This window comes from Fundulus heteroclitus, chromosome 3 (genome assembly GCF_011125445.2).
Source record: "Fundulus heteroclitus isolate FHET01 chromosome 3, MU-UCD_Fhet_4.1, whole genome shotgun sequence".
Lineage (NCBI taxonomy): Eukaryota > Metazoa > Chordata > Actinopteri > Cyprinodontiformes > Fundulidae > Fundulus > Fundulus heteroclitus.
Window position 1 is genome coordinate 7,488,729 of NC_046363.1, and position 20,970 is coordinate 7,509,698.

At 41.5% G+C, this 20,970-nt stretch overlaps 1 protein-coding gene across 1 annotated transcript in view; it reads right to left on the reverse strand.

Moving 5' to 3' along the window:
- Positions 1-20,970, reverse strand: part of zfpm2a (zinc finger protein, FOG family member 2a) — a 158,346-nt gene that overhangs the window by 97,339 nt on the left and 40,037 nt on the right. Inside the window, 2 exon segments of the mRNA XM_012872986.3 lie at positions 8,796-8,897; positions 19,536-19,694. Of these exon segments, the coding sequence (XP_012728440.2) occupies positions 8,796-8,897; positions 19,536-19,694 (261 nt within the window).

Genomic DNA, 20,970 nt, shown 5'->3' on the forward strand with positions numbered 1-20,970 from the left:
TGCATCTGGGTGCGCCGTTTGTCTCTCTGCTTCATTTCGGCTCGCCCCTCCTTCCCCGACGACACCCTGACTTTATAATGGACTCGGGTGATGAGTTCCAAAATTCCCCGTTTCCTTAGAGCAACTTGAGTGTTGAAATATACTCTCAAAAAGTCTTGCTGAAAAAAAATATTAAACAAGCCATTCTAAAGTACAGATTCTGACCTACATCTGGACTGAACAGCAAAGTCAATCCGGACCAAACTTTATTTTGAGCGCAAGTTGTACGGGATGACTGCTAAATACTAGACAATGATGAGCACGACATTCAAAGAGTAGACCTTGGTTTATGAATCAGGAGCACGACTCTGCGTGAGTTTTGTCAACCCATAATTAACTTGAACCACAATCAAATGTGAATTAGCAACAAGTCCTATCAAAACAGAGATTAAGCTAACATTATCTTATCAACCGAGCCACTATTTAAATATCTTTATATAGTGGCTATTGGTTGTCTCCTATGCCAGTTATTGCCACGTGCTAACCTAACACCAGTGTGCGTCCACGTTCCTAGCTAGTTTCCTCTTGCTGGCTGCACACTCCTAGTGTTTATGTATCCAGTGAGCTTCAGTGTTAGCCGTTCATTGTAGCGCTGCTGCTCTCACCGTATACTTTGAAAATGCCTGAGAGTCACAAGAAGCAAACTGTCTTAAAAGTTTATGAGAAGAAGAGGAAGGCCTCAGAAGAAGGAAATAAGACCAGAGTGGATTGGGGAGATTCTTTCACACAAATCCCCCTGAGGAGTGGAAGAGTAGGTAAGATGGTCTTGCACATGCGCTTGAAGGTTATTCAAAAACGGTCTTGGGCGTTTACTGGGGAGTGTTGGCCTAGTGGTTAGAGCGGCATGCTTGCACTCTGAGAAGGATACAAGTACCCGGTTCGATCCCAACTGCCTGCACTCTGGGTCCCTGAGCAAGACCCTTAACCCCCGATTGCTCCTCGGGCGCCCCACAGTGGCAGCTCACTGCTCCTCAAGGGGATGGGATAAATGCAGAGGTGAATTTCTCCATTGTGAGATGAATAAAGTATTAATTATTATTATTATTATATTACCTCCATTTCCAGAAAAATTGTCCACTATGTCTTTAAGTGGAAAGATCGTTAACAGAGATGCAAAATTACTGAAGTCATTTTGTAGCTTAATATGTCACGTAAGATAGCCCTTTAGAAAATAATTAGAAGACAAACTTGTGTGTTCCAGTGGAAGCGTCATTAGAGCATTATAGCTGTTATCTAAGCCGAGTCAAACCGGGTTGGAGTGGAAAATAATTTCAGGAGGCCAAAAGCAAAGCCATCCTAACCACGATTTCTGGAGACATAGAGCAGTACTGTTAAAGTGCTGTGAGTTTTAAGTTAACATCTTTTACTTTCAAAAAGGATTATTTACTGGGTGTGCTCTGATGGCAAGCATGACCCATACATGGAGGCCTTAGTCCTTGATGCAGTTGACCTGGGTTCAATGTCAACCTGAGGTCAACCTGGTGTCAACTACCCCAGAAGAAGACCATAAAAAAGGATTCTTTTCTATAATTTTTTTTTTCTATTACAAACTTTTTTTTTTTTTTAGATATTTAAACAACAATAGACCAATAAAAACAATAAACTAATTCTAATACATGTGAGTTATTTTTATACTGAACTGTTAAAATTGTAAAAATGACCCTTATGATTCTGAGTTGTAATCGTTTACTTTGTAAACGACGGAGATCTGAAAAATTTAAATAAAAGAACTAGGAAAGGGCTAAACTGTATTTATAAAATAAAACAAAAATGATTTTTATTGGCTAAGGCAGTTCATTAAATGCCATTTATTCCATTTTGATCCTACGTATTCTCTCTCTGGGGAGCTGTAGGTTTGAACTCTGTTGTGATGTTGGTGTCTGGTTGCACTGTGGGTTCAGTTTATTTCATTTATTCTCACTTGTTAACGAGGTCAGGAAAATAAATGAAGTTAAAATGACTTATAAAAGTAGAGGAATCATTAAACCTTACTGTCAAAAATACTTAGGGATATAAACAGATGTGGACATGAAGTGCTTTGTCTTTAGCCTGTAAATTGTTAGCAAGTTGAATAAAAGACATTTCACCTTTCACCTTCATCTCTGACCTTATCTAGATTTTTACTTAGAACATAAAGTTTTAGAACCCATACTCTAAATTCTGGGGTGAAAAACACACTTTTAAGAATGACAAAAATGATTTTAACTGAAGCAAATTAAAAACTGGACACATCATTGTTCTGTCTTCCTATCAGTGTTTTTAGTAACCAGTAAGTTTTTGACATGATCAAAGGGGTTGTTCATCTTTAAGCAGACAGAGGTGCCCAAAAGGTTCAATCCCATCAATGATCATTTTGACCTCCCAACATAAAGGGCCCTCCGTCCTGTTGCAAATATTTGCCTGTCTGTGTTTCAGCGCGGTATAAATAGCAGCACGGGCGACCGCAAACATTTGTTGAGGCACCTGCCACTGTTTCATGGCCATCTGGTCCTTCGTTTCTCCGAGCGTGACATATGTGCATTAAACCTGAAATGGTCATTTATTTTTTTTAATGTTTTTTTTCTTTGGAAGGGTGGCAGAAGACTGATCGGCCCCAGACCTTGCGTTGCGTTGGCTGGAGTCAAAAGTGAGACTCAAGACTTTTTACATCTGAGTGAAGCTGCGCTTTCACCTTGTGCATGTTTGATGCCTTGAAAGGGGAAGGTGGAAAACAAATCTGTTTTTTTTATGTGTTTTAAGTATTTCAGTGTGTGTGTGTGTGTGTGTGTGTGTGTGTGTGTGAGATCTTCAAAGTGAATCAGACGGCCACTCCTACGGATGACCTCTGCCTCACCCTGCCAGGTGTCTAGCCGGATACAGAAACTGGACCATCGGGGACAAACAATAGAAGAGATTTGTGTGAAAAGGTGATCATATTTCTTCTGTCGCCACTCTGTTACACTCATTTCCTCCATTTGCCCCTCTTTCTGTGGTGGGTCACCCATTTGTTTAAGTGTTTTGGGGAAAGAATAATTTCTCTAATGCTAATAGATACAAATACGAAAAAAAACCACACAATTCCTTTCTAAAGCTGTCAAGTTGAGTTTTTTTTTTAGGTGTAGGTCGATATGCCTGCTTATACCATCCTCCGTGGTAAAAAGCTGTACCACATACCAAATATTTTATTTCCCTAAAGCTGAGGACTCCTGGTTATAAACACAGAAATAATCTGATCGTTGCTCTTAATGTCAGGTCAGATCCCCCCCAAACACTGGCATCCAAAGCGTCGGTGTCTTTTACTGCAGCCTCTCTGCCTTGTAAATGCCCGTGCCTTTCACATGCCTTGGCCTCGGTTCGTACCACAAGCTTTTTGATTAAACTGCGCCTCCAGTAAACCCGACAGCATCAACACGCTTGTATTTTTATTTTCTGACTTTAGAGTGATTTTCCTCAGCCAAAGAGCAGATTTTACACCAGGTGGTGTGATGCTGTATGACTTGGAAATGTCTTCCGCTTCTCATATCGCATGGTATTCTGTTAGTTGTTAAACAAAAGCCTAAATAAAAGTAATGGAAAAGACAGTCCTATACCATCCATCCATATGTCTAATCCTGGATGGAAAGGTCACCTGGGTCACCATCCAGTGCAAATGCAACCATTTACTGAGACTCTCGTACAAAGGGGTGGCTAAGACCCAGACATGCTTCTTTGTGGATTGTGGGAGAAAACCAGAGTAGCCAGAAAACAACCCACAAACGGACAGTGAGAAATATAGAAATTGCTCACAGAAAGGCCACCAGGACTTTCTAGCCCAGTGGCTGTAAGGCAGCTGGGGTAGCCTCTGCACTGTCCAACCATGGTTGATCATTTAAGGCAATGGTGAAATAGAAAAAAAAAAAGCACAGGATTCTTAACAAACCCTGGATTTTCCCAATTTTCATAAGGGGGCGTGGTTCACAAGCGAAACCATTTAGATAAGGCAGAGAACAAGTTCATTAGTACAGTTAGCTAACTAACACCCGATCCACAATTAGCCTTGAGGAGAGCAAGCGGGAGAGAATGGGAGAAACGGAGTCAGATCCCTATCAGCGCAAGTCTCTGAAAATGAACACAATAGCTTGACGCACTATCTCCGGAATCAGCGGCTGATTGGAAAACATCCGTGACGAGAAATGAACACGAGACAGGAGATCGGTGCGGAGATTTGCTTAAGGACATACTTGTAGGAGCTGGGGGAGAGCGAGGGAGAGAGAGGGAGAGAGAGAGGCAACTCACTGGGTGTTCCACATCAGAGACCCGGCTCTCGGAACAACAGAGAAGAGCCGGCTATCAGATTAATAGTGACTCATTCAGCTCGCTTCTCCACCGTTCCACGCAGAAAAGACAATCAGAGAACGCGAGGCAATCGTGGACAGCTCTTGACATGAGTTACTAAAGTAGAGATGAAATGCGGCGAGCGGAGGGAGGAAAAAAAAAAAGCATTCAATTACAGGATGTAGACTGTAAAAGGCTTTTGTTGTTACTCAGCAAAAGGGAAACGGCATGGAGGTGCTTCAATAGAGTCACCAAAGCAGGTGGGCTTGTTCCGAGTCAGCCCACCTCATTAAAAGGCTTCACTCGCTCTTTATGTGGCGGACATTAACACAGCCCATTCAGATGCACACGCGCTGTGATTAAAAATTATCTGTTGGTGATCCTAATCACAGCTGCTTAAACTTAAGCCAAAGAATAACAAAGAACTTCTGAATGCCGAACTATCTGAACATTTACAAAGAGATTAAAGGGGAGACAGTCTCCAACTAAATAAATTTGCTTTTAATCACTTTGAACAGGAAGTCATGTCATTTCAAATGTCCCTATCTGATTGTCTGATTCTCCTCTTTATTCAAATTATAACATGCCCATCTGACTTTTCCAGCACAATGGGAAAAATTAAAAAGGGAAATGACCTTTCGTGGCAGGCGATGATGAGAGAGTGAATGGCATTATCATGCGCCAAGATTAATTTCTGCCCACTTTATGCTGCCCATTGAGAAAACACAGTAGGAGCACGAATGCCTCGGTGTACGTCGCTCATTAATTGGTCGCTATATAATACAGATGTCAAGCAAACAAGTGGGAGATTTCCAACTGATAACCCAGCTGCAAAAGTATTCGCCCCCTTGAACTTTTCCCACATTTTTGTCACGTTGCTACCGCAAACTTTGACACATTTAATTGGGACTTGATGCGTGCATGTTTGTAAGGAAAATTCTATATAATTATTAAGGGGTTTACGAATAAAAAATTGTAAGGTGTACAAATGTATTCAGCCCTGTTTTCTCTGTGACCCCAGAACCCCTGACCCTCACATGAGAATAATCTAATCTGAGGTTAGGACTTCAGCAGTCTGTCGGAAAATATTTATGATAAAACAGTATTGCGAAGACCAAGGAAAAGCGCAAGCAGGTAAGGGTTAGGGTTGTCAAAAAGTTTAAAGCAGTCCTAGACTGTAAAGCATCATTCCAGGCTTTAAACTTCTGATGGAGAAGGAAAAAATACAGCACAAGTCCAAACCTACAAAAACACAGCTCTTGACCTAAAAGGGTGCATTGGGAGGAGCTGTAGAGGTCCACAGCTCAGGTGGGAGAATCTGTTGGTCATCCACAATGAAAAGCCATTGTTGAAGGAAAGCCATTAAAGGTTCTGTTTGCTGTTTTCAACAAAGCATGTGGGAAACACAGCAGGAAGGGAAAAAATGAGTGCTCTGGCTAGGCGGGACCAAAATGAAACCTTTTGGCCTGCATACAATATGCTATATGCGGCAGAAAAACTGACACCTGCGCATCCCCCTTAATGCACCATCCTGACAGTGAAACATGGTGGTTGGAGCGTCATGCTGTGAGGACGCCTTTCATTAGCGGGGACAGGGGGAGGCTTGTCAGAGTTGATGGGAATGGATGGAGCTAAATACAGGGCATTATTTAGAAGAAAAGCTGCTTAGTGGCTGAAAAAGTCTTGAGATGGAAGCAGAAGTTCTCGTTCCTGGAGGCGCAGGTAGGAATCTGACTCAGTTTCTCTCTCATTCTCTCCCTCTGCAACAGCCTTGACTATAAATGAGGGCATAGAATGGAATGGGTCAGATCAGCACATATTTATGTATTGGTTTGGTCTAGTCAAAGTCCAGACTTAAATCAATAATCTGCCCCCCCCCCAATTCATAATTATGTGCAACCTTGTGTTGATCAACCACATAAAACACTACTAAATAAATGATATAGAGTCATTTTATTTGCACCAAGTAGGAGTATTTCAATCATCGGACACGGTCACGCTGCGGTTCACTAAAACATGAAATGTGTGCCAGCTCTCACGTCACTACCTCCGAAATCTAACTTCCTTCACAACAGACACATTTCTTCCATAAAATCCCAACTTTCCTCTCTCTCCTTGCCAACCGCCTGTCCAGCCGCGTCTTTCTGGCCCCCCCCCAATTCTCCTCCTGACGGCTAAGAGCACGAGGAAGCATAATTACAGCCAGTCATACATCCAGTCATGCTACACCCATCCCGCTCTTTCACAGCAGTATTTTTAAGCTCAGCGTTTTCTCGCCCAAAAGCACTTTTTTTCTCCCCCGCTTGTGATGCCTTCTTTTTGTCATGGCCCCCATAGTTCTGAGCTGACCCCCTCAGCCCTGTCTCCTGACTGATCACAGTGATGGTTTATTACTGTCGTCCCAGCGCTCTTATCTTTAGCCAGCAATGCTCATTTCCTTCCCCAGATTTAAATGCAAATGTGAAATTTAATGATAAATGCATTATCTGATGGGGGCGATAACACTGATTCACTGTCAGTATAAAATACACACCCCAGGGGGCTTTGAGCTAGCGAGCGCAACTTGCCCAAATCCACTTTTTTTTCCATGGTTCCAGCTCTCTCTTTTTCATCTCTCTCTCTCTTTTTTACAAACTCATGTACCTGGAATAAATTCTGGAGGTCATTTTATGCAGTAAAAGGAGTCATATTTTGTCTGTTCAGCAGTGTATGTGCAGGCTTTGTGCCATGCAGCCATGTAGTTTTCTCTATTATCCATCACTGTGATGAAGTTGCTGCTGCAAACATTTCTTTTTTAAAGTGCACCTATGTGGGATTATATGATTCTTTCAAGTGGAGCGTTCACTAAAATGTAACTTGGTTAATTCGCCATGAAGTGAATGCTAGCTTTAAGTGCTTTTGTTGTAACTTGCAATATACCTGACAGTGTCAATCTGTTGTCAGTCTTAACGAGATATGCTAGTATGAGGTCTTCCCACAGTAAAACATCCAAATAATTCCCTACAAAGTTAACCATGACAGAAAACACGCAAACAATTTACAAGCACAGTAAGAATCTGGCAAAAATGTTAGCCTCTAACAGTTAGCATATGGTTTAGGATTCCTACACTGCAAAAACGGAACTCAAAATAACTAAAATTTTCTTGAAATGAGTGCATTTATCCTTGATTTGGGCAGGTAAATAACCTGCTTTGCCAATGGAATAAGATTTTTGCACTTAAAATAGGAACAACTCATCTCCATCATCTTATTGCAAGTGCAGTATATCTAATTATCTTATTTTAGGGGTCAAAATACTCATCCTATTGGCAGATAATCCGATTTACCTGCTCACATCAAGGAGAAACGCACTAATTTCAAGACATTTTCACTTATTTTTTGGTTCTGTTTTTGTAGTGTATCTATGCTAAGCTAAAAGGATGATTCTGGATTGCATTTGATGACTTAAGATTTTATAAATATTATATTATATACATATTTATATAATACATTTCTTTAATCACAGTATTTTTGACTATAAATCTGTTTCCATCAAAGCCTCACAAAAACAAATACCGCTCTAAAAAAATAAACTTTATTGAGTAAGCTACTTCATGAAAACAGCTGCATTCAGTGGTGCAACTGTAGCGCTAAACAGAACAAAATGATTGCTTTCGGTCGTGTTTTAAACATAAACACAATAATTTCTGCTTTCTTCAAACCCGTGGAGGAAAAATAGCTCCAACAGTGAAGCTAACAATGCCAGCAATGCTATCAGCTTAGAGGTTTTGCAAGCATTATCAAGTAAAGTTAATGTTACTATGACAGATAATATGAGCTATTTTTATTATATTCTTTTCCATTATGATGATAGCTTATATAATTGCCTATCACTGATCTCTAATTAAAAATCTAAAATACTAAACAAGCATAAAATTGACCAGTCAAATGTGGACTGAAGTTGGTGATTTTGTGAAACTTGGAGTCAATTTCTTAAAAAAAAAAAAAAAAAAAAAAAAAAAAAGGGTTCTAAAATTAAGGCTGCACAATATCAGAAAACCGTGCGATGGCAACATGGTCGCTGATGATGATATCGGTTGCAATAAATCTTAGGGACCTTCATCTGCTGTAGCGAGACTCCGTCCAAAAGGCTGAGCAAATACATTGATATATAAAGTGTGAAGTCATAATACTGTAAACATTTTAACTAACAAATAAGTTACAGAAAAAAAGTTCTTTGGAAACTTCATGTTACAGACACTGATGATAAGACGATGATATATTTCTGATATATTATGCAGCCCTAGTTAAAATGCTTTCTTGTTCTCGTGATCGCCTCGTCTCATGAATGTCTCGTAATCTCCCTGGTTTGACGTCACTACGCCTTTCCTCAAACTCTACAGCGTATTGTGCTGAGGCAACAATGACTTGATGCGATGACCTTGAGAGTCTCTCTAATAAAGCGATAGAGATGCTTCTCTTACTTGGACCGTCCCATTCATCGGGTCCAACAGCAGGCTTCCTAGTCTTCTCACTCTGGCCCTCCATCTCCACATCTCCTGCTTCTCGGTTACCGTCCTCCTCTGCTGCAAATGGAAGATGGAAGAAAAAACAACAACCATAAGTCCCACAAAGCACAAATGACAGAGAGAACTTCTCCACAAACGTAATGTTCAGAGACCTAATTTAATTAAGTGCTTGGTTATGGACAGCTCCGTCCGCGCGTTCTTATGGCCTTTGGACGGCGTCCCGGCAAAGAATCGTTTGCTTTTATAACGCTTTCCTGTAACATTTGAGCCATTGTGTGTTGTCGCGTATGCATAACTTGGTACATGCTGCATTTGCAGTGAGCTCACCAGGCCCAGCTGCACACTTCTGTGCGAAAGGAGTTCCCATGAGGACCAGCAGGGACAGGAGGAAGCTCCGTGGAACAGGAAGGAAAGCAATGTGTGGGAGAGAGAGGTGGCTATTTATTACCCTTTGATCTATTGTGGAGCGAGCTAGAATGTGTGTTATAGGATGTAGGGCTGATTTACAGTCTGGGCGCTCATACACGCCCTGCTAAGGGATATTTGGGTATCTCTCTCCAGGATGTAAGTGCTTAAAGGGCGAGTTAAACAGAGTCTGCGGCGGTAACGCTGATGGGAGGGCTTGTTGAGGACTCTCTGATACACTTAACTGTAAAAGAAAATCTATTTTTGCATGTCTACAGTAAGCACAGTTTGCGCTGAAAGTTTATGGGAACATAAATCAGCGCTTAGGAGGTGCCTCTAGTGTGGTGCTCTAAATAAAATCCAATGTGGCCGCCACAGTGTGTCTCCAAAGTGAGGCGAGCGAGAGCAAACCTGCTCGGGGCATGCGGTGGCGGTTGACGGCTCGTGGTGGAACATTTTTTCCCCCCCACTTTTGTCGCCACATCTTTTTCACTCCTTTGATGTTTTTAAACCCAATAGTAAACGGTCAAGGACAGGGCAGGATTAAAACGATGGATTATTTTACTTCATGCATTCTCCAGAGAAAAAGGATATGCATAGTGCGAGTCACATTTATTGGCGCCCGCGATATGAGAGATGTGGCGAAAACCTTAAAATAAAAACGCGTCTTTTCTGCAGCCGTGTGTCACGCCAAGTTATTTACTAATACACAACTTTTGATGACTTTTAACAAAGTCCCTGCTGCGAATACTTTTTCCCTGGCCCCGATTTTCCACTTAGTTTTGTCCCACATGTGTTTCACATGAGCAATCTTTGACAACTGCTCCTTAAATATTGCTCTTAGAGCTTAAATTCAGCCAACATGTTCCTATTTAGGCCCTGATTCAGAGTAAAAGGCTGATTTTGTGTCTGATGAGCCATTTTTGTGTTGATTTGACAATACAACTTGGATCATTATCCTGATGGACTCAGTGATGAGTAATAAACTTAAGTCTGCTGGATTTTTATTTATTTTGGACCTTATAATTGCATATATTCTAACAAGGTTTTCCAGGGCTTTTGGCAGAGAAAACAGGCCCACGGTTTAACACATCCTCCGTTACCCCTGTCTGTGGGCATCAGGTGCGTCATTCCTCTTTTACACCAAACAACAAGTGTCTCAAAAAGTGACTCTCCGCTCTGTGACTCTCCTCTGACCAAATCTCACAGTTCCGGTTAAAGTCCAAGCCAATTTTTCAGAAACCCCACGTTTAAATGTATGATGGTTGAACAGAAAAAAAAAAAGCTTTTTTTCCCCGCTAAACATACAGATGGCATCTCATGGTCGGTCTCCAGCCGAGACACCAGCGGCTGAGAGAAACGGGCCTCTGTGTGTCATGCCATTTTAGTTCCCCAGGGAAGCAGAACATCACGGATCACTAATTAGAGGCCTATAAAAACTCGGTCGCCTTTAAAGGGAAGCGTGAATTAAGAAAGTGCTTCAGTGACATTTATTTTAAAGTGATTTTTAGAGAACCAGTATCTGTGCTGGCAGGGATTTTGGTTAAAAATTTATGCAATTTCTTCCCCCCTTCCTGAAAATGTTTATTGAAATTAAAGGTTTTCTTTTCTTTCTTCTTTTTTTTTTACACAATTTTTACTTTCGCAGACAATATGCCACTCCAATAAAAGATGAATTTGTAATAGTGCTGTTTATGCATCTTTACTAGTGGTGCCAACAAATATGAGCATATTGATGCAAATGTATATTCTCTTCCATACTCTAAACGGGTCTCTGAGAAGCAGTTCATTAGGAACACATTAAAACTGCACCCGTCACCTCATAAAAAAACCCCTGATCTTTGGTTCTTTACATTGTGCTTCCTATTTTCAGTTTTGTGCTGTCACCCTCCCTGTGCCGCAGCCCACAGGACACTGTCCATCCTCAGGTTTGTTCATCTCCAGATCAAGCACACACGCTGTGCTTGTTTAGCTTTTTTTCCCTGACATGGCTCACTTCAAAGAAGGCAGCGAATGTTGCCAAAAGGATGTCAGCTTTCTGCCTCACACTAAAATAGGAGATGCATTTGGAAAAAAAAAAAAAAAAAAAAAGTGATACCGAAGGGAAGTCTTCAGAAATGTCCTACTTACGGTCCATGAGGTCATTATGACCCAGTTTTGCTTATACAAGTGTCTGTTTGGTCTGGCAGTTCTCCCCCTGCTCCTCCTCTCTCCCAGCGTATTAACAAGAAGCCCACTCAACTCAATTCCCCCCCACTATTTATTGTTGGGCCTGGAGAACCTCTTTAGCATACCAGCCTCGTATTATGATGAGCATAACAAAGGCGTGTATCAACAGTTCCTTCCAATGGAGCGGAGTTTGAAAAAAAAAAAAAAAAAAAAAGAGCCGGCGAGATAACATTAAAGGCACTACCTTGATCTCAGGCGAACATGCTAAGCCCTGTAACGAAACGTATTGGAAGTGTTTAATTACAGCCCGGGAAATGAAGCTACAAGATGATTCCTTAATTAAGCAGTGATTAAGGATTTTCTGCCTTCTATCTAATGCAGTTTTGCAGTGCATTTTAAACACAATCGCCCCGGCAACCTAGCAGGGAACAATGTCACAGGGCTTTGATGAAGTTTCCTGCACAAATGTCTGTAGGAGAAAAAAAAAAAAAAAAAAACAGAGGAAGAAATGCAGGAGCAGCACTCCTCTGCTTACCCCGTGGTTTAGGAGAAATTTGGAGCAGTATTTGAACACTGTTAATGAACTATCTGATATGGAAAGTGTCTGATTGTGGTGCTCCGTTTCGTTTCTACTCTAAGTGATAGAGACTCGGGCTTGTCGCATAATTTGAAATGAAACCCTGTGCTGGTGTTATCAAAGGAGACAGACTGTCAATGACTTTCCTCTACATTATCGACTACAATTTACGTCTGGCTCGGGCTCCCGTTGCATCGCGATCGAATGGTCACATTTAGGAATGAGTGAGAGAAGACTAAGGAGGGCAGGGAGGGGGGGGGGGGCTGTAGAGGCGAGGCGAGGCGGCCTGCTGCGTTCTGGGTTGGCGGGCATGGAAGAGGAGCCAGTGAGCTGTTAAAATCAGCCCTATCGCTGCTCCATCAAAGGACGGCTCTCCAGCCAAATCACAGCCGCACGCAGCGCGCCACGCATTCGGGTCAATAAGCTTATAGGCGATTTACACAAACAATTCCTCGAGCAAGGTAGCAACAAAGTCATATTGGCTTTTCCTCTCCCTTTTAGCATTGTCTCTGCTCAGAAAGCCCTTGAAAATGTCAATCTGTCGTGCGTGACTTTAAGGAGCTCAGAGCTCTCTAATCCTGACCAGAGATTCTTGAGACCAGTCGCTATGTGTGAATGTATGAAAATAAATTAACTGACTGCAACACCATAAGTTATTCTCTGTAATCGTGCCATTGCTATTATTACAAAGGTATCTTATTGCAGGGAGTTTGTAGAAAAAGTGAAGAAATCCCCCCAAAAAACGGTGGTAAGGCAAACAGCTACTCACATGGGGCCTGTGATGTTTTTTAGTTGATTTTAGCAATTCCACCCCACACAAACCCAAAATGTTCATGTCAGTTGGGCATAAAGCTGTATTAGCGGATAATAAACAGCTGCATTTTCCCGTTAGACGGCTGTTACAGGAAACTGTGCTTTCTGAGACCAGCAACATCCATGTAACTGCACTAAGTTTACTCAGGATACGGCTGATGGAGTATCGATCTGCTGCATAAGTTGACCGGCTCTCTCGGATGGCGTGTTTATGTTCTTTGTACTCGGAAATCGGATTTTTTACAAATTCGCTGTCGGAAATGCAACAAATAGGCTTGATGAAGTTGGAATTCCCACTGCGAGAGTCGAAGGAACCAGGTGGTTTAGTATTTAGTATGGCTGCCAAGCATTTAGAATGTGAGAGCCAATATAAGCATTTTACATATATTATATTACAGCTCTTATAATGGTTTGTGTCACATCAGCCCAGTTGCACAAACACTGTAATAATATATCTGTTTGGAAATGTGCTGTATTGGTGTTTTAACACATAAAAAGACAGAAAATACAATATTATTTGCTTGAAGTGAGTCCAATTTAATTTGATTAAAATATACATATAATTATAGTTTTTCTTCTGGCTTAACAGCTATTGCAACTGGACCATAAAAAGTGTCCCACCTTACTGACAACTGAAATTTTCTTTTACAAGTGTCAAAATCTGAATCCCAGTGCCTGAGAACAACAAATGATTGAGCAGCTAAAATTTCTAAAAGCACCAGACTAACTGCTAGCCTGGGTTTCACAAACTGAGCGAACCAACTTCTGACTTTTGTAGATAAATACTTTTTTCCCTTCCTGTTACAAACGCTACATCTTGGATTACTTTTTCTTATTATTTTTAACAGAAATCAAAACAAAAATGCAACCTTTAAAGCACAAAAATAAATATAAAATAGAAAAATAACATAAAAAATGATAAAAAAAATAATAATAAATAAAAATTGATATTTTGAATTATTAGTCAGTCACGTTGAGGGCATCTTGAAGGGCTAGATGTGGGCTGTAAAATGCTGGGTGTGGTGTAGACTAGTGGTTCCCAACCTTAGTCCTCAAGTACCCCTGTCCTGCCTGTTTTAGGTGCGTCCTCGCTGCCACACACATGACTTAAAGGAATGGATGATTAAAAAGCTTCTGCAGAACCTGATGGCATGCAGAGGAGGCCACGCAGTCATTTGAATCAAGTGAGCTGCACCAGAGACACGTCTAAAACACGCAGGGCAGAGGTGCTTGAGGACCAGGGTTGGGAACCACTGGTGTAGACATTTAATATCTGCTAATATAACACAAACTTTCAGTTGGACTTGTTTCATATAACTAAAATCAGCTAAAACCAGCTATCTTTAAGCCATCCACTGATCTGAGGATGTGTGATATGGCATCCATCTATTGCTGACATCCATATTACAGAATCTTGGATGAAAACATCGGAACTGTCCCTTCAAGGTAAGGTAGGATTTTTTTTTGGCTTTATGACTTTAACCTGCTGACACTTTCTAAACCCATCGCTGTCGTTTGACCATCGGTTTGAGGATATCTGACAGCAGGCCTTCTTTTCCATTCTTCCTCTGATGTTGGCTTGTTGATGCAGATTATGCTGCAACAGATGAAGTCAGTTCCAGAAAGCTGCTCTTTTTTAGTAAAGTCAAGCATAGCTGTAAGACTTTTCTGCTATCTGACAAAAAAAAAAAAAAAAGGTTGGAATTGCATGCAATCTGTGGCAGGCACAGCACTCCAATGGAGGGAGGCTATTAGAGAAATGCCTCGGCACTGTCTCTTTAAATGCCAATAAATTCCCATCATTACAGAATCTGGCAGTTTTCCTCCCCGTCTGCAGCCCGGCTCTTTATCTCGCTCTGCCTCAGTCTTTGAGCATGTAGATCTGGCCCAGTTAGATTGTCATACTTAACAAACATTAATGATTAATTTCCTCCACTGAGTCAAATGGGGCTAAAGGGATGACTCGATTCATCTTATCGCACCGCAAATTAGCATTTCCCCATATTCTCCAGCATCAACTGTGCATTAAAATTCCACATTTACCATTCTGGGCACTGGCAGCTGTGAAAGGAGATCTTCCTCCTGTGTAGCTGGAGATTCTGATTACTTCTGCGTTACACAAAGACTAATTAATTCTGGGACTTTCTCCTTGCCGCTCCATGCCTCTGACTGAAGCGAGTGAATTTCCTCGCAGAGAGGATATTGAGGGGTCAAGGTGGGTTTTTCATCTGCTACGCCGAGTCCTGCAGCCTTTGCTTTCACCTCCCACTTCTACTCTGATAAAATATTTCTGCCCTATTGTAATTCCTATCATTTGTAGAGGACGGTGCGAGCGTTCGCAGTTAGTTGTTATTGATATATCCTGACACGCAGGGAGCGACAATAAAATCAGGCTGTCTGAGGGCAAAAAAAATAAATACAAATCATGGAATATAACTCCCCAAAAAAGGTTTTTTTTTTTTTTTTTTTTTTTACACAGAGGAAATGAGACACATGAAGTGACATGTAAATTTACTGTCGGAGCCGAGACGGGAAGTCATTTGTCATCAGACAAGACTTGGAACACTCAAAGGGAACAGCTTGTGGCAACATCCTGTGCTGAACTTCACATATAGCCAGCAATAAAACAGGGGGTGAAACAGCAAGGTGAAATTTCACAGTTTCAGTAAAAAAGAAAGAAAGAAAAAAAAAAAAAAAACAGGGAAAAGGAGCCGTTTTCAGAATTCCAGAGCCAGGTGCTTCAGTAGAGAATAAATCTTTACTGTGGAGTCGGTGTGTCGCGCTGCTTCTCGCAAACAGGAAAAAGCTCCATAAATAAATGTGAAATTGAGGGAAACTTGTCCATGATAAGATTCCTGTGTAATCACCTGGGAAAGGTTATTTCTTTATGTATTAGTCCCTTTTCCCCCTCTGCGACTTTGAAAGGTAGTCAGACCGTCTTTAAAATGCCATGGATATTGAAACTTGTTCGTTCTCCACTGGGTGCCGATCCATATTTCCCAAGTTGTCTCAAATAGAGCATTTTAAGGTGACAAGGCAGTGTGGACACCTTTAGAGGGCAAACAAAGGCTTTGACTGCAAAGCTGCACATTTATGAAGGTGGGCTTGCATTGCAATTATAGCAATTAATTGCTATAGCTTGCTGAAAAAAGTGCCAGCTAATTTAAGCTGACTTGAGTGGCTGAATGATTCAGCAGGCGACAATACCAAGTAAGGCAGTGAAGGACATTTGGAAGAATTCTCCAATTTATGGTACGTTTTTTTTTTTTTTTTTTTTTACATTGTTATGGTAAAAATTAGCTAATTATTTAGTATCTGCATTTGTATTAAGAGTGGATACTTTGTAGAGCCCTCTCTAGCTACAATAACAGCTGCAAATCCTTTGGATTGTCTTTCTACCGGTTTTGCACATCTAATTGTAGAGCCTGAAATTGAACGGTCATTCTCCTTATAAAAAATAGTCAGATTGGATAAAGGGCAACTGTGAAGAGAAATTTTCAACTCTCACAGATTCCTTAATTTGATGTCTAAACTTTGAATGAACCCATCAAACATGTGATTATGCTTCGATCTAAGCCATGTAGCTCTGGGCCTGTGTTTAGTGTCCTTGCCCTGCTGGAAAGTGAACCTCCGCCCCAGTCTCTATTCTTTTGCAGCCTGTTCGAAAACTAGTCGGTTTCTTAAAGGATGTTCATCTGTCTTTCAATCAACTTTGACCAGTGTCGTTGTCTCTGCTGAAGAAAAGCAACCCCACACCATGATGCTGCCACTACTATGTTTCACGGTGGGAATGTTCAGTATGTACTGTGTTGGTTTTCCACCACACACATCACCTTTAAATGCAGGCTAATTAACAACGGTTTAGTTGTTGCCACTTTCCTATAAAGGCCTAATTATAAATTATAAGTTTTCCAGTCAATAGATTCTCCCACTTGGACTAGCCTGGTATATCATAGCCTCTTTCCAGCTTCTCCGAATAATGTTCTCCTTGCACAGCATGCCAATTTAGGAGGACGACCATGTCTTGATAGGTTTGCTGTTGTGCCATGACCCTTTCCATTTTCAGCTGACAGACTGAACAGTGCTAGGGATATTGCTTTTTTAAACCTAACCCCGTCTAGCACTTCCCTGTATCTTTTTCCCTGGCCTGTCTGCTGCGTTCTTTGGTTTTCATGATGTTGTTAGTTCACAAAAAAAAAAAAAAAAAAAACCTGAGGACTTCACATCACAACTAATTTTAAACTGACATTAAATTACACCCTGATGGACTCTATTGATTAGGTCCCACCTGATAGCAATAAGTCAAACTTTGATGTAGGGATCTGAATACACACTTTTCAAATTTTTATTTGTAAAAATAAAATAGAAAGCCACGTCCTCATTTTTCTTCCGCTCCACAATTAGTCACAACTGTCTATGGGTTTTTCACATCAAAACCGCAATTAATTACGCTGAAATTTGAGTTTGCAACAGGAAAAAAAATGTGACGATGTTCAGGAGGCGTGAATACCTTTACAAGCCACTGTACAGTGGTTAAAAGAGATGACTTTGGGGAGGTTTGGATGAAATCTGCGCATTCAACTAGCATATATGTCAATAGCCCCAAAAACCACGAGAGCCAGGATACAATAAGACCATGAACAGATTTCAAGGCTCCGTGGCCTCAGACCAAAATGGGACGCCAAGGTGCTCCACGCACTTATCTGGGAGACCCTTTTTGCAAGGGTAAGGCAAATGGCTGAGTCTTTGGTGGCATTCAACTTCTTGACCTTTGCGCCTTTAAGCGGCTTTGCTTCTTCACCGCTCTCTGATCAAAGTTAATAAGTGCTTCATATGTTAATGAAAATTGGTACTCCTCTTTGTGTTCCTACAGCTTTTTAATACCTATTATGGACTGAAACTTTTAATGGAGGTTTTAGGTCCCCCTGACAAGCCCATTTCAGAGAGTGACTACACAGATACAAGGCTAAGCTAAGACCGGCGAGTCGCTGCTCAGTGGAGGAACCTTACACGGGAGACCTTATTCTCGGGGAAGCAGCCGCAGATAAAGGCCATGGGATGAGTGGCTGCCTTAAAACCCACGTTCAAGTCCGCACAGGGCTAATTACAGCATGCCATCGCATTTGAGAGGGTTTAGTTAATCAAGGGGGCTCTCTCTCTCTCTTTTTTTTTTCTGCCTATAGTCGAGGAATAACACACTTAAACCATTTAATGCCGCCAGGATTGCACCGTGTTTAATGCGCGGCAATTTCACATAAGTGGGGTAAATTTAAGCCACTATGACATTAGTTTTATACAGATCTAATTGCGGAAAGGATCAATGGGGAGTGGGGGGAGGGGGGGAGGAGGGGGGGTGTTACACCTGAAGATAGCACTGAATTCGCCACACGGAAAACCGAGCTGTGGATAGTACATCATTTAGGTCTTAGGAGGCAATGGGGGACTTAGCTACTGTAAGCTTAGATAGGGAAGCAATACAAAAAAAATCTGACTGCTAAGGCTCGTGTGTGACAAGGAACAGATTACCAATGCCCACGGAAAGCAGTATTTGACATTTGGGATTGCTATGTCATGTTGAGTTTATCCAAAAACACGCAAAGAAGATTTGAGTCCTAGTTTCTGCCGGTTTTATCCAAAACAAAAGGGAGTATCAAGTGGCTCTGGCAAGGTTCTTTGAAGATTTCCAGAACTTTCTTCCTCTTTTTTTTTTTTTTAACCCCGATATACAGCACCATCTACTTCATGGCTACTGGGTTATGCACTGCACTTTGAAGTTAAAGGAAGGATATGTTACAAGGAAGACAAAGAAAGGGGGGCAAAACAACCGAGACATTGCTTATAATTGCAATTTCGAAACAATTGCGCCGTTCGACTTTTACCTCCCCCGAGAACAAAAGGAGAACGTTATTGATATGATTACTGGGGCGAAGCCTACCTGCAACATGAAAGATTTATTTTGGTCCTGAATAATGTAATCCCACGAGGCACATCAGTTTAGAAGTGTGGAAGAATAAGTCTAAACAAAATTTCCTTTGAAAGACGAACGAAGGGGCAGACATTCAAAGCGTTGGTTCTTCATTAAAAAGTCAAATTTAGGGGATCCACGCGCCAACGAGAGCGGGGCCACCTGGGGCAGCGAGTGCCACACAACCGGAGGGTATGAAGAGCCTGGTTCGGGTGGGATGGGAGAGGGGGGGGGATGAGCCTGTCATCTTCACACTGTAACCTGAAGCAGGCCACAAATTAGCTCCTGTGATGGCAAGGTGCGACTGAAATGAAACAAACACACAAAGAGGCAATCTAATTGAATTGCAGTTCAAAGAGGACTGGAGCGCGTTTTGGCGACGCCGCGGCGCTTTAAAGTGCTGGACCTCCGAGCAGGAGCAGGTGCTGCTCAGCGCTGCACAGAGCATTGTCGCCGGCTTTGTCGGGGAGGGCTGCGCGGCCCGGAGCAATCGGCGTACCACAGCGGAACTTCACAAGAGCATTCGCGGTCCAAAGGGCCATCTTCCTCTCAGATCAAGTCGCTGCTCTTGGGTGGATTGCTGGGATCAAATATCAGAACTCGAGGTGGGGGATGCGGGAACTCTCCTCAAATGCATACAAGCTCTGCCAGGCTTGATTTGAGCAGGGAGAGGAACTGTATTCATCCGACTTTTTAGTTAACTTTTTAGCTTTCTTAGGATTTACACCAGCTTTTCGCCGCCTTATGTTTAAAGTCAATCCCTCACCTTTGTTGCAGAAGTACTCCATGTCTTCACAGTTCATGTTCTCGCCCTCGAACTCGGCCGTGAAGTTCTCCTCCACCGAAAACTCGTCTTTGGCCAAAAGCTCGTTCTCCTCGGAGACACACTCCTCCTCTTCTTCCTCGAGGCCATCCTCCAGAGGACCTGAGGGAACACAAACACACACACACACACACACACACACACACACACACACACACACACACACACACACACACCACACACACACGGGAAATGTTCAGCAGTTTCATCACATCCTTCAGGCTTTCAAGAATATATAAAGAACTTCTGCTTCTCTCTGTTGCTCTTCTTGCAATCCAACCAATTCAGATGCAATTCAAAATACCCTCCTGCCTATGCTCGGTATCCATCTTCAAAACATTCAGTTCAGGTGCAGACAGAGTCTTGTCAATAAAATTATTATTATTTTTTTTTAGCTGCAATATCTCACAAAGTCTTTCCACAATAGCTCCAGCGAAAGTCCTTTGTGACACTACGCTGGTGAGAAAAGCGAGCTGACATGCAGCCAAGGTGAGCCTGATGTTAATCCTTCTACCTGCAAAACAAAACCTCACACAGATGGAGGAAGGGGGGGAGGGAGGAAAGAAAAAAAGATCCTTTCCAGACTTTTCATACAGGCATCAGCATGGGAGGGGGAAAGAAAATACTTTTATTAATTTGTTAGTCTTATCACAGGGTACAATGTTGATTTTCCATTTACATTCCATGCCTCCGGGTAATACACCAGTGCAATCTTAAAGGAGACACTTTTCCGTGTGATTAATTTTTTTCCCCCTCTCTGTGCAATATTATTTCTTTAAATCTAAATGATTTCACAATTTTGCTTGTAGCTGTACATCTCTTTTGGTATTTGCTTATTACCATTTTTTGCTTCAATCAAGGCTGTTGATGGAATTACTGTACTGCCACCTGAATTGTATTAGTTCTGAAAAACATCTCACCCGGCTTCTGAATGCTATTAAGATACCGGTGCATCTAGCACACACTTCTGTCTTGGAAACACGTCTTCAGTGTTTTTCTCTATGAATTACCATAAAAGAGAGAAATGAAAAAAAAAAAAAACATGGTACGTTTTAGTTTTGTTTATATAAAAAAAACTATTTAAAAAAATATTTTTTTTTTCAGATTTAAAAAGGAATAACCATATCAGGAAAGGGCCTTTTAGTGTCATGAATACATTCATTATGTAGCAAGGGTTATAAAAGTTAACAAAACAGCTAAAATCTTCCCTTAAAGTGTTCTTATGCTTTAAAATGCTTTTAACAGGATACCTATGGATTTTTTTAAAACATAAAAACAAGAGGAATTCTTTCTCTTTTCATTTATTAAAACAATATTTATTCCCTGGGAATCTGGATACAAGGCAGGCTTCATATTTGGAGCCTGCGCAAACGACAGG